This window comes from Salmo trutta, chromosome 33 (genome assembly GCF_901001165.1).
Source record: "Salmo trutta chromosome 33, fSalTru1.1, whole genome shotgun sequence".
Taxonomy (NCBI): domain Eukaryota; kingdom Metazoa; phylum Chordata; class Actinopteri; order Salmoniformes; family Salmonidae; genus Salmo; species Salmo trutta.
This window is the reverse complement of record NC_042989.1, coordinates 36,626,744-36,640,335: the sequence shown is the minus strand read 5'-3', so window position 1 is coordinate 36,640,335 and position 13,592 is coordinate 36,626,744. Positions and strand designations below refer to the sequence as shown.

The following is a 13,592-nucleotide window of genomic DNA, read 5'->3' as shown; positions in this document are numbered from 1 at the left end:
TAACGTTTCTGTAGAAAACAATGTGCTTCAGTTACACTTGATCCATTGCATAGCCTTCTGTCGTATCCCAACGAAGCAACTTGATTTGATATCCATAGACAGAAACTCAATGTGTGTCTCCTTCTGTTCTCTCGTTATCTGTAAATTAAATTAGTCTTTCTCATGTATTACATTTCATGGTCCACTGGAAATAATGGCCAACCAAATTGTGGGACGTTTGGAAGTGCAAGGCTAAAAATGCTGTGCAGAATCAAGTCAATTTGCCGTTATTGTGGGTGTCATTTAAAACGTGTATGTTTGCTATAGAATAGGAAAATACGGAAGAAAGAACAACTAATCTTGTATAGAGTTGGCTTGTTTTTAGAAGAACAATTACATTTGGATTTGGTTATGCTCTTAATACTTGTGGGGATTATTCTCTTAAACACATGTTAGTATTGATTTGTAAATGAAATGATCATAAACTTTGAAAACAATATTACCAAAACCACAGGCATCTGTTTAAAAAAAAGTTAAAAATTATTCTAGTCTTATCTTATTCTAATCTTGACTCAGTAGTGGGTTTGCAAAGGATGCTATTTGTTTCTGAAAGATTGGAGGAAACCAGTGAAAGGATATTGTGAAGATGAAAAGGACCAGACCTGTGTTCAGTTAGTATTTGTTTTTCTTTCAAATACTGCGCTTGATTGAGCTTGCTTGGCACAATGAACTCAATGGAATAGTTCCAAAAGTGCAAACCCCACTTATCTGGCACTCCAAAGCTCGTACTTGAGAGAACACAGATCTGTAAGCCACTTGGGTTTGGTAGCAATCATGCATATGATGCGGCAGGTAGCCTAGTGGTTAGAGCATTGGTCCAGTAACCGAAAGGTTGCTGGATTGAATCCCCGAGTTGACAAGGTAAAAATCTGTATTCCTGCCCCTGAGCAAGGCAGTTTACCCACTGTTCCCTGGTAGGCTGTCATTGTAAATAAGAATTTGTTCTTAACTGACTTGCCTAGTTAAATAAAGATTAAATAAAATTACTAAAAATGAGGCATAGAGATGGGGGTCTCCTGTACTTCTGTTCTAACTGATTTGTGGGAATAACAGAACTACATCAATAGGATGGCAGACTGGGTTCCTGTAAGGGAGGAATGTTTATGTCTTGGATGTGTGAAAAAAAAACTCCTCCATTTATGTCATAAGAATTTCCCACTGCCTCATGATATCAAACAAATTAATTGGGGGGAGGGGGTGTGACTTATGGGTGTTTTCCTGCATTGATTTCAGTGGGTAGTAGTCACACCAACATTTGAATGGTTGCAGATTGATGATAGGCCCATTTTATGATATGGTCATAGTATGATAGAAGATGAAGTGCCGTAAGAGAAAACAAGTCATCATAAGGCTTCAGAAGATTATGGGTCATTTCAGGTTTTAGGTTTTATTTCAGTGCAGCCAGTATTGGAAAAAAACAAATTCAATCCGTGAGTCTTAGATATGAATGACCACTGTGGAAAGTGGCGATTTTCCGAATTGTAAATGACCAATCCACTCTTAGACATTATGACTAGAATGTGATTGTATTTCCTGAGAGCTAAACGTTTATTGCAATTTATTCTGTGAGGATGTAGATAAAGTAGTATCTGAAGCTTGTTTGATGAATCACTTGGATCTGTACAATAGGATAAGGACAAGATTTAGCTTTCCTGGAAATATGACTCTGTGTGTGTGTGTGTGTGTGTGTTGGGTAATTCCTCCATGGATATGATCCTATGTCAGTCAGCAGCGGTATCTTTCTGACCTTGTCGCTTTTTGAAACCCATATCCCCTCTGTGCTAACCGTTTTTACTACTACAGGCTTAATCTTTAAGCCAATTACCAGTTGCAAAATATGTGGTCAACCACATCAGTGTTTCAGCAGATAAAATATAGCTGTTTTTTTATGGCCGTAATAAAAACTGTATTGAGCCAAACTTTCTTATTGGGCATTCATCCACTGTCATGTCGGTTTTTGCAAAAAACTCTCCCCATGTATTGATTTCTTGGTCTCCTCCCCCAGGGTCTGTATGAAGGGATGTGATGACCCATGCAGATACCGCCCCAGTGACTCCTGGGAGCAGGTAGGTCTGCCACATGCGGAGGCCATGGTGGGGGGAGCCCGGCCAAAACTAAAAAGAGGGAGGCCCAAGGAGGTAAAGAGAGGCAGTGTGAAGGAGAAGAGCAATGAACTGTGGGAAGAGGAGGAGGGCAGGAAGCTGGATCTATGCGAGGGGGACAGCCTCGACTGTCGAGTCCTTCTCACTCGTCTGGAGACAAGCGGTGATAAGGACAAGGGGAGCTGCTTGGAAACTCCAATAGAGACCAAAGAAGAAGGGAGCCATAGCCTGGTGCGTGGAAGGACCAAGCCCTGCAAGTCTAGACAAAAGACCTGCAAAGCCTATCGGCTAGCGCTGGAACCAAACAATCAATCAAAAGTGTTATGCACATTACCTGTTGTGGAACCTCGCAAACGGAGGCTGGCCTCTCTCAACGCAGAGGCTGTGAATAGTCTGCTCTTATACAGAGAACATCCGCAAGGGTCCAGACTCGCAAATAAGTTACAGTCCAATGGGAATCTGGCAAAGGATGCAATCATTTTGGGCCACAACACCCCAAGTGGTCCTAAGATGGTAAAATCAGACATTTGTGGAACTGGAAGTTCCAAAAAATACCAAAAGGCTATGAAGATGGAGGACGTGGGTCTGCTGAGTCTGTACGGTCCCATCCCTCGGCGTCAGGCCAGCCTCAATGCCGCTGCTTTGCTCAAGATCACCAGCACCTCCTTCAAAGCCAAACACCGGGGGGCCAAGACCAACTACAACCAGCTGAGTGGGGTAGTGAGGATCAAGCTAAAGAAACGGCATCATCATGAACTCCATCACAGGCAATCCCAGGCCCATCCACAGCTGGTTCAGAGATGCTGTGATCTCTGTAAAAGGGAATACTTCCACCCAGAACCCCAGTGGGAGGGGACTACAGGGGGGAATGGCTTCATCAGATCTGACTTCCAGTGTGGATCTTTGCTTGGCTACCTGATGAAGTCTGTGGAGGAGCCAGTCGAGACCCAGGTGACTCCTTCTTTCTGCTGCTGCTCCCAGGAAAGGTCGGGGGAGTACTGCCACCGACTGGCCCTGTTCCTTGGCCAAAAGAGCTTCGGTGACGACGACCTTGAGGAGCATTCGCTCTCCAAGGACTACCTCCTCTCTCCCCGTTCCCTTGCCCACCCACATGCCCTGACCATAGGCCCCCACCCTTACCCATGTTTCTCAGGCTATTATGTCCACTTTGCCCACCACGAGACCTCCTCTACTCTCATGACCTCCATGAGCTCCAGCCCCATGCCCTACCCGTCCTCTTCTGTGGCCTCCATCACGTTGTGCCCTGGTGGGGTCCAGAGTCCCAAGCTGCTGTCCCCGACCGGCTCCCACCCCTCAGGAATCGCCCACCCGGTCTACTGCTATGGAGAACCCTGCAGAATCAGTCGCTACCCCTACAGAGCAGTAACAACCCTCGCCAGCAGGGGGTGTTGCTATAATGCAGGTTGCTCCAGCTGCAGCCATAACATCAAGATGGGTAAGAGAAGGCAGAAATGCCTATAGATATGTAGTAATAATGATGTGAATGGGTCATGATGATTGCAGAGTGTTAACCACATATTTGAGATGGCTCAGTGACCTCTTTTAGTCAATCAGTCAAATCAGCAACAATCTGCCGCGAAAATTCTCATGTTTTTACCTTTTTTAGAATACAGAGAATCAGAAATGTCACAGGTGAGGCAAGAATCTAAAGTTTTCAAGAAAGTTGTTCAGTTGTGTTCTAGGGTTAGGATTAGGTGTTCTAGGGTTAGGATTAGGTGTTTTAGGATTAGGTGTTTTAGGATTAGGTGTTCTAGGGTTAGGATTAGGTGTTCTAGGGTTAGGATTAGGTGTTCTAGGGTTAGGATTAGGTGTTCTTGGGTTAGGATTATGTGTTCTTGGGTTAGGATTAGGTGTTCTAGGGTTAGGATTAGGTGTTCTAGGGTTAGGATTAGGTGTTCTAGAGTTAGGATTAGGTGTTCTTGGGTTAGGATTAGGTGTTCTAGGGTTAGGATTAGGTGTTCTAGGGATTCATTCAGTGGGATCTAAAAGCCTTGTAGGGTTTAAATCCACAGTCCTGAGTTGAACTTTTGTTTCTTTATCCCTGCCCGCCACTCTAGGCATTAGTTGGGTGACTAGGTCCAATGAGTAATCACCACAGATTGTGTAAATAGAATGTACTGTATTTACTATTGAAGCTTTGGAGTATTCATCTGGAGATGCCAAGCTGTGCTCTCTGATCAACCAAACCCCATTTACTCCCAGTGGTCATATATACACTACTGTTCAAAGTTTGGGGTCACTTAGAAGTGTCCTCGTATTTGAAATAGAAGCACATTATTTTGTCCATTAAAATAACATAAAATTGATCAGAAATACAGTGTAGACATTGTTAATGTTGTAAATGACTATTGTAGCTGGAAACGGCAGATTTTTTATGGAATATCTACATAGGCTTATAGAGGCCCATTATCAGAAACCATCACTCCTGTGTTCCAATGGCACGTTGTGTTAGCTAATCCAAGTTTATCATTTTAAAAGGCTAATTGGTCATTAGAAAACCCTTTTGCAATTACGTTAGCACAGCTGAAAACTGTTGTTCTCATTAAAGAAGCAATAAAACTGGCCTTTAGACTCGTTGAGTATCTGGAGCATCAGCATTTGTGGTTTCGATTACAGGATCAAAAAGGCCAGAAACAAATAACTTTCTTCTGAAACTCAGTCTATTCTTGTTTTGAGAAATGAAGGCTATTCCATCCGAGAAATTGCCAAGAAACTGAAGATATCGTACAACGCTGTGTACTACTCCCTTCACAGAACAGTGCAAACTGGCTCTAACCAGAATAGAAAGAGGAGTGGGAGGCCCCGGTGCACAACTGAGCAAGAGGACAAGTACATTAGAGTGTCTAGTTTGAGAAACAGACACCTCACAAGTCCTCAACTGGCAGCTTCATTAAATAGTACCCACAAAGCACCAGTCTCAACGTCAACAGTGAAGAGGTGACTCCGGGATGCTGGCCTTCTAGGCAGAGTTCCTCTGCCTAGTGTCTGTGTTCTTTTGCCCATCTTAATCTTTTCTTTTTACTGGCCAGTCTGAGATATGGCTTTTTCTTTGCAACTCTGACTAGAAGGCCAGCATCCCGGAGTCGCCTCTTCACTGTTGACGTTGAGACTGGTGTTTTGCGGGTACATGTGGAATCATTACAGCCTGTCTTGTGTGTGTGTGTATTGCGGGTACATGTGGAATCATTTCAGCCTGTCTTGTGTGTGTGTGTGTGTGTAGCATATGGAATAATTTCAGCCTGTCGTGTGTGTGTGTGTGTGTGTGTGTAACATGTGGAATCATTTCAGCCTGTCTTGTGTGTGTGTGTGTGTGTGTGTGTGTGTGTGTGTGTGTGTGTGTGTGTGTGTGTGTGTGTGTGTGTGTGTGTGTGTGTGTGTGTGTGTGTGTGTGTAACATGTGCAATCATTTCTGTGTGTGTGTGTGTGTGTGTGTGTGTGTGTGTGTGTGTGTGTGTGTGTGTGTGTGTGTGTGTGTGTGTGTGTGTGTGTGTGTCTTGTGTGTGTGTGTGGGTAACATGTGGAATCATTTCAGCCTGTCTTGTGTGTGTGTGTGTGTGTAACATGTGGAATCATTTCTGTGTGTGTGTGTGTGTGTGTGTGTGTGTGTGTGTGTGTGTGTGTGTGTGTGTCTTGTGTGTGTGTGGGTAACATGTGGAATCATTTCAGCCTGTCTTGTATATGTGTAACATGTGGAATCATTTCAGCCTGTCTTGTGTGTACAGTATCGAGCTCTGGTACAAAGATATATATATATATATATATATATATATATATATATATAGTTTGTTAATACACACTCAAGACAGACTGAAATGATTCCACATGTCATTTCAGCCAGGAGTCCCATAGCCCCTTTACAGTACTTGAGTCACTGCCTCAGGAGCAGTGGATGACGACTGAGGGAATTTGTTCTCAGCTGGTCTGTGGTCAGATCGTATTTGTCGGGGACCACAGCAGCACTCATGACCTCATTTAAGTATGCTGATTACAGATCAAGATGGCGTGTTGTTGGCTAGCCCGCTCAGAGGCACTATTAGCTGAGGTAAATTGGTATTTGGCGATGTCTTGTTGCCTCTGTTGAGCTGCCTGCTTTGATGTGACACAGAAATCGACCCTTTTCCCCTGACAAGTGACGGAGACTTCCTACTACCACAAGCTATCCGATTGCGAGAGTCTATTATAATGTGACATTTGCTGTGTCATCCTAGCTGGCTTTAATGTTCAGGTGAACCTGCTCTAGTGTGGTGGGTTGATTCCTTTGGGGTTTTCAAAGACTCCACACACACTCCTACATTACACTACATCATCTCCACTTCCATTGTGTACAGAGCCAATCATGCATCAGCTGATGGAATCCTAGATTTCCACGAACAAACACTAGTGGTATATGAATGCTAAAAAAAACATCTCTCCACTGCATCACTATTACAGTATCAGAATTATTACATTATTCCAGAAGGTTCAGTTGTGTCAAGTCGGATAACAGAAAGATGTGAACATGTAGACAGCAACATTAACACATAATGGATACAAATGCTGACAAGGTTTATGCAAGATAAAATGTAAGTCACAGCCATCCATTTTCATTTCAAAGCCGTACTGGTGCCTGTACAAAACTTTTAGCAGCTCTGTTGGTTCGCTCCCTGAAGGCAGTGCTTCATGTTGGCTGTTCAGCGGATGTGTAACATCCAAGATTATTTTATTACCCCTTTTTACTTGTGCGCTCTTTGTAAATGTCTCAGAGAGCCTTTTGCTTGTACAGATGTATGTTCCCTCCATCCGATCACTCTCAATATCCTTAACCAGCTCTCTGATTCCACACTTCCTGTCTGGGGTCCATCAGGCCACAACAAATGGCCATCTCTGCTACTCTGATGTGCATTTGTGGCCAGCCCTGTGGCCAGTCCTGTGACTCACAGCTACAATTAAGACAGCGGATACAGATAGTGTTCTTATCTCTACTGCACGCAGCATCACTGTTTCAATATCAGTGGAGCTGAAACAGAGTGGCCCATGGCAGGAAAGGAGAGGATGAATGTGAACTATGTGAAGATGTGCTGGTGAGTGTGCGTTTAAGAGACTGATCACTCCAGTGTCTGACAGTTCCACTTTTCTCCACAGAAGACTACTCCTCGCCTTTGGAGGACCACAGCCCCCCCTCTGTCCCAGTTTCCCCCGCACCAGGCTGCCTCGCCACCGCCGGCGCTCCCCCAGCCAGCCAATCAGTGCCCTGCCTCCAGAACCCTCTATCGGACCCCAGCCAACCGAGGATTCCGCTGCATGTGACGCGGGAGGGTCCTCAGAGTGCAAAGCCACCCAGCAGCTCTCGGTCTGGGGTCCGTGGTGGCTCCCATATTCAAGACAAGCATCAGCTGGGACCTGCCGCCAGCGGAGCTGCCAAGCAGCAGAGGATCACCCGTCGCCGGGCAACCAATGGCTGGCTACCCGTGGGCGTGCCCTTCGAGAAGGAGGTTTTCGCTGTGGTATGTGTCGCTGTGTGTTAAGAGATACTGGTTGTACCTTTTAATTTAGCTAGCTGAGGCTACAGAGTATTAGAATTTCCTCTAAAGGAAAACTTAGTCTGTATGCATGTATGGTATTATTACCATCCACTCTTACTTCTGTGCTAAAAACAATGCTAATAACCGGGTGATTAGCATGTGCTAACAACACTGTTAATAACTGGGTGATTAGCATGTGCTAAAAACACTGTTAATAACCGGGTGATTAGCATGTGCTAACAACACTGTTAATAACCGGGTGATTAGCATGTGCTAACAACACTGTTAATAACCGGGTGATTAGCATGTGCTAACAACAATGCTAATAACCAGGTGATTAGCATGTGCTAACAACAATGCTAATAGTATGTCCCAACAACAATGACATATTGACTATGTTTCCAGGGGGAAGAGACGACAGTGTTGCGCAAATGTTTCGAAGGAGTACAGCGAGACGGGGAGGTTATTCGGGTTCGAGACACAGTCCTGCTGCGCTCCGGTACCAGGAAGAAGTCTCTGCCCTATGTAGCCAAAATCTCAGCCCTGTGGAAGGACCCCGAATCAGGTGAAGTTCTGCCTCTTTCACACATTGCTAAACTGATACAGATGGATGAAAAATACAACTATCGCCGTGTTTAAAAAACGCTTAAAATAGTGTTGGTTTTGTTTTAAATACTTGGTCGGCACTTAAGTGAGCTTGCCTGGCACAGACAGTGTGCCAGGCAACTGATGGAGTAGTATGAAAAAGTACAAAACCTGCCCATCTGGCATTCCAGTCAGCAATCAAACGCTCTGTTTGCCACAAACTTTTGTAGAATGTGATAAAAAAGTTTAAATGATTATGGATAGTCTCCCTACACATCACATCAAATGTTCAATTCGATACAACTTTAGTAATCCTCTTCTCACTCTGAAAATGGCACTGTCTGTGTGTCCTCAGGAGAGATGATGATGAGCCTGTTTTGGTTCTATCGCCCAGAACACACACAGGGAGGACGCGATCCCAACACTCACTGTGAGGTGAGTTCTCCAGAAAGCCCAGTTCACATGGTGAGGTGAGTTCTCCAGAAAGCCCAGTTCACACTGTGAGGTGAGTTCTCCAGAAAGCCCAGTTCACACTGCGAGGTGAGTTCTCCAGAAAGCCCAGTTCACACGGTGAGGTGAGTTCTTCAGAAAGCCCAGTTCACACTGTGAGGTGAGTTCCCCAGAAAGCCCAGTTCACACGGTGAGGTGAGTTCCCCAGAAAGCCCAGTTCACACGGTGAGGCGAGTTCCCCAGAAAGCCCAGTTCACACTGTGAGGTGAGTTCTGTGGAAAGCCCAGTTCACACTGTGAGGTGAGTTCTGTGGAAAGCCCAGTTCACACTGTGAGGTGAGTTCTCTGGAAAGCCCAGTTCACACTGTGAGGTGAGTTCTGTGGAAAGCCCAGTTCACACTGTGAGGTGAGTTCTCCAGAAAGCCCAGCTCTCACTGTGAGGTGAGTTCTCCAGAAAGCCCAGTTCATACTGTGAGGTGAGTTCTCCGGAAAGCCCAGCTCTCACTGTGAGGTGAGTTCTCCGGAAAGCCCAGTTCACACTGTGGCTGCCATCCCCAATGTTTGTGCAGACTCAGCCTGGGAAAAGAGATGGCAAACACATTGTTTCCATTTAATTATGTATTTCCTGGAGAAATAGGCTGTACAGGCTTCCCGTTGTCAATATCCCCCAGGAACAAACACACTTTGTTCACCCAGGCTATGAATAATAAACAGCAGCCTTATTCACAATGCTCTGCGAGAGAGAGCTGGGGTGTGTTCAGTAGGGAGAAAACGTTTTGAAACCGGGAGGCACTAGCTGAACTCGTCCAATGAAAAAACTGATTTTCATTACGGTTGTAAAATGTTTTACTACAGTGTGCTCTGCTGAATACCCTGGGCTTTGAGAAGACCAAAGCTACTGCTCTGCTTTACGGAAGTCTCTGAAAGGATAACCAGCTGGGATTAAATCAAAACTTAGACTGCACAATTTTTGGAATTCCCATGACTGGGTGATTTCCTGATGGGGAAGTGGGTTGAAAAGGACTATACAGACTTTTCTGATGTACAAACTGATATTTTAGAGTTGGTTATGGGTTTGGTTGAGGGTCAATTTTAGATTTTGGCTAGTTAGTTTGCACATCAGAAAAGTCTGTATAGACCTTCCCAAGTGGGTCTTGATGATGATGATGATGATGATGATGTCAGACATACGTAGTTAGGGGATCGTTCAGAAATGACATATTTTGATATATGTAAATACAGTATGTTAAATCTCTGAACTATCCCTTTACGCTGCTGCTTCTCTCTGTTTATTATCTATGGATAGTCACTTTAACTCTACCTACATGTAAATATTACCTCAATTACCTCGACTAACCGGTGCCCCCGCACATTGACTCTGTACCGGTATCCCCTGTATATAGCCTCGCTACTGTTATTTTACTGCTGCTCTTTAATTATTTGTTACTTGTACTTTTATCTATTTTTTACTTAACACTTATTTTTTCTTAAAACTGCATTGTTGGTTTTTAAGGGCTTGTAAGTAAGAATTTCACTGTAAGGTTGTTTTTGGCGCATGTGACAAATAACATTAGATTTGTTTTGGTTCATGAGATTCATACAGTTTAACTCCCCTCTTGTCACCCAACTTCCTTTCCAGAATGAAATTTTTGCATCTCGGCATCAGGATGAAAACAGCGTGGCCTGCATTGAAGACAAGTGCTACGTGTTGACGTTAGCACAGTACTGTAGGTAAGGTCTGTTCATCTCTGATGGGAGATGGGGTGTGAGAAGGAATAGTATGTGGGAGACACAAGATGTTGAGTGGATTCTATTACATTTTATTTGTTGCATTGTATTTGTTCACTTATTTGCGCAGTCTTTTTGACATGTCCTTTGGCTTGGTGTTTCAGATATTGTGCCTTGGTGACTCGTCAGGGGGAGGATCTCCCTGAAAGTGCCACCAGAGTGGTGCCGCCTTCCGTCGAATACGCCGTCCCTGCCCACTGCTGTGTGCCAACGGACATCGACCCTGACCTGGTGTTCATGTGTCGCCACGTCTACGACTTCCGCTATGGACGCATCCTGAAGAGTCTGCAGTAGCACTTGTGAGGATAGTGGTGGAACGGAGGAATCTTAAACAGTGAAAGAGAAGGCTGAAAAGACAGGATTTTGAGACCGAACAAGCCACTCTGTTTTGAAAGGAGTGGAAGATGTTGACAGTTTTAGGCTGAGGAAGTCTCTAAGTCTGGAAGTGCTTTTGCCCAATGTCTCTATCTCTCACTCTGAGGGATTTGCAAAGGGTCACACTTGGTCAAAGAGGAATTGTGTTTTATCACCCCGAGCACAAATCCCCTTTAATAAAACTGATTTGCCAAATTATTATTTTATTTTTGCATCGTCCCATGACTTTGCCTGTATCTATGTGGGTTATTAGTTACGTTGTGTTGGCAGATGGTATCAGTTAAGACTTGTTTTGTATTTAATGGGATGACTCATAAATTAGATGGTGGCTTAACATATTTATCTGTAGTGATTTAGTCTAGAGTTTAAGGTTTAATTGGCTTAAGTGCAGAGAAATATTTATTTCTATATGGAGAAATGTTTAATTTATTTTTTAAAGTAATTTAAGAGTGCATTGTTTAGTATTTTCAAAGCAAGGAAGGCGACTACGAGATAACTATCATTCCTAAGTAGAAATGATCCAGGCGTTCGCCAAACACTAACTCTCTGTCTGCACTGTCTTAGAGGTAAAGTACCAGTGAATCCCAAACCAGCCTCTCGCCTATACCTCACCCCTACCAACTATACCTCACCCCTACCAACTATACCTCACCCCTACCAATTCATGGCCCTACGTAGTCACGTGTTGCTGACAAAACTCCCAGAGTGTCGAGGGGATTAAATAAACCCATTAACTTCGGGACACACTCTTGACTTGAATTATGCAATTCATGTATGACATTTAAATAATAAGAGCATGAAATTCAAATGAACAAATTCCCTTGTCATTTTACAGGATATAAATCAGACACAACAAATGCTCCATTCTTTTGTATGAAATTGTACAAAATATATTGCGTTACATGTTGGAATAGCTCTTCGCTTTGGAACCGGCAGCTTTGCTGGCTCGGTCGAAGTGGCTATCGAAGGGGCTGATCATTTTCACACCCTCAGCTTTGGGACACTTGTTCATATGAAGGAGGTGCACGTGAAAGCGCAAATGGAGGGCTGAGGGTTGAGGGGAAGGGACTGGTTTGGGATTCAGCATGAGAATGACCAGTGACTCAACCGGGCCACCCCCACGATCGTTGTTTGTCCCTACTACCCTGCCTTGAATTGACCAATGAACGGGGGTTTGAACACAACACCCACACTGCCATTACCCATAATAACTTGCCTTACATCCCGCCGGTTGACATCTAGGATGCAAGCTCCAATACGTTCAGTTCACACCTCACCAAAAAACCTGCCTTCCATCTTAACCAAGGTTGCCAGTGAGTGGAGCTACAGTTCAGTACAAGCCCCTCCCCATGTTACTGTGCACTAATCCATGTTCCATTATGAGATCATCGACTGTGTCCTTAAACTGAAAATGCTATTGATTCGTTAACATGGAAGTCACACTGTGGATTCATCTACATGTGTGTTTGCCTAGATCAGAGGGAATCAAAGTTTGGTATCACAGTTCCTGAAAAAGCTTCCTGTCTGATCAACACACGTACACACACACACACACACACACACACACACACACACACCTGCTTCTAAGATGTATCTCGATGTATAGAGCACAAGCCATAGGAGTATCCTCTTACACGCTCAAGTCCTTTTTATGTCCAATCGAGATGCGATCGATTTTTCTTACTTTGACTGTTGTGCCTGCCTGTCTCGGTGAACTCGGTGTCCAATAACTTTCCATGAAAAGTAGGCCAAGATTATTGTTATTTTTTATGTCTTTTTTAAATGCCTTTTTTTTCATGAAATTCTGTTAATTGCTAAGAAATGTATGTACCAAAAAGGATATAGAATGAGTGTAAAATGTCCCATTCAACTCATTCCCCAGTGTAGAAAACTCTCAATTCCCAGTTTCTTTGTTCTTGTGTGCATATATTCCGAGTTTTAGAGGTTCTGGGAATTCTGGAAAGGATATTCATAGCACATTGTTTGTATTATTTAACATGTAATAAACAAATATTTGAATGGAATAAACAATTAGTTTTAACCCAAGAGTCTCATTCGATGATGTTGCAAAGTCAATAGGGCAAATCTTTGCATACGTTCTTCTTCCTCTTTTTCTCCCCCCACTTTAAAATATATATATATATTTTAAAGTTTGTGTGTAATTTCCTTCTGGTCCTGTAAGGTGGGTGAGCTGTTGCTAGGAACAGGCTGAGAAGTGTACTAAGAACAACCCACCACAAGGTGTCATACTAGTTCATCTCTCAGTGTTTTATTTAACATCATTCTGTCTTCTGACAAATACAATATTGATGTCTCCATGGGCCGTATGCATCAAGCATCTCAGAGTAGGATCAGTTGTGTCATTTAGATCACAATTCATTTTGTTTACATGGACAGTGAGACCTGATCCTAGATCAGCACTGCTACCCGGAGACACTTGATACCCACAGACCCAGAAGTTCTTTCATATTGATCCTCCAATCCAATAAATATTGGAACAATATGATAAAAGATATTTAATTGTTGACTTTTTACAGATTCCTCACATGACTCCGCTTTTTACCGAAACAGTGGCGGGGAGACAATCGTTAATCGTTTCAACTGTGGGATTGCCCCTTTAGTAAGGCATGATAATGTACAGGAAATACAGACGTGATGTAGAGACGCCATGAGGAGTGTGAAGAGCAGACAAAGACATCTGTTTTTGGCCCACTACTCCCAAGTCTGCGCCA

The 13,592-nt window shown here is 43.7% G+C and overlaps 1 protein-coding gene across 4 annotated transcripts in view; it reads left to right on the top strand.

Moving 5' to 3' along the window:
* bahd1 (bromo adjacent homology domain containing 1) overlaps positions 1 to 12,901 on the top strand; it is a 37,652-nt gene extending 24,751 nt beyond the window's left edge. For 3 of the 4 annotated variants that reach the window (XM_029730803.1, XM_029730802.1, XM_029730804.1), the window contains exons 2-7: positions 2,045 to 3,597; positions 7,284 to 7,645; positions 8,069 to 8,228; positions 8,604 to 8,683; positions 10,337 to 10,428; positions 10,590 to 12,901. In XM_029730803.1, coding sequence (XP_029586663.1) covers positions 2,052 to 3,597; positions 7,284 to 7,645; positions 8,069 to 8,228; positions 8,604 to 8,683; positions 10,337 to 10,428; positions 10,590 to 10,779 — 2,430 coding nt within the window. In that variant the 5' untranslated portion in view covers positions 2,045 to 2,051 and the 3' untranslated portion in view covers positions 10,780 to 12,901. Of the gene's footprint in view, positions 1 to 2,044; positions 3,598 to 7,283; positions 7,646 to 8,068; positions 8,229 to 8,603; positions 8,719 to 10,336; positions 10,429 to 10,589 lie in introns of all 4 variants that reach the window. The other variant, XM_029730805.1, reaches the window with a different exon arrangement.
* Positions 12,902 to 13,592: the final 691 nt, after the last annotated feature.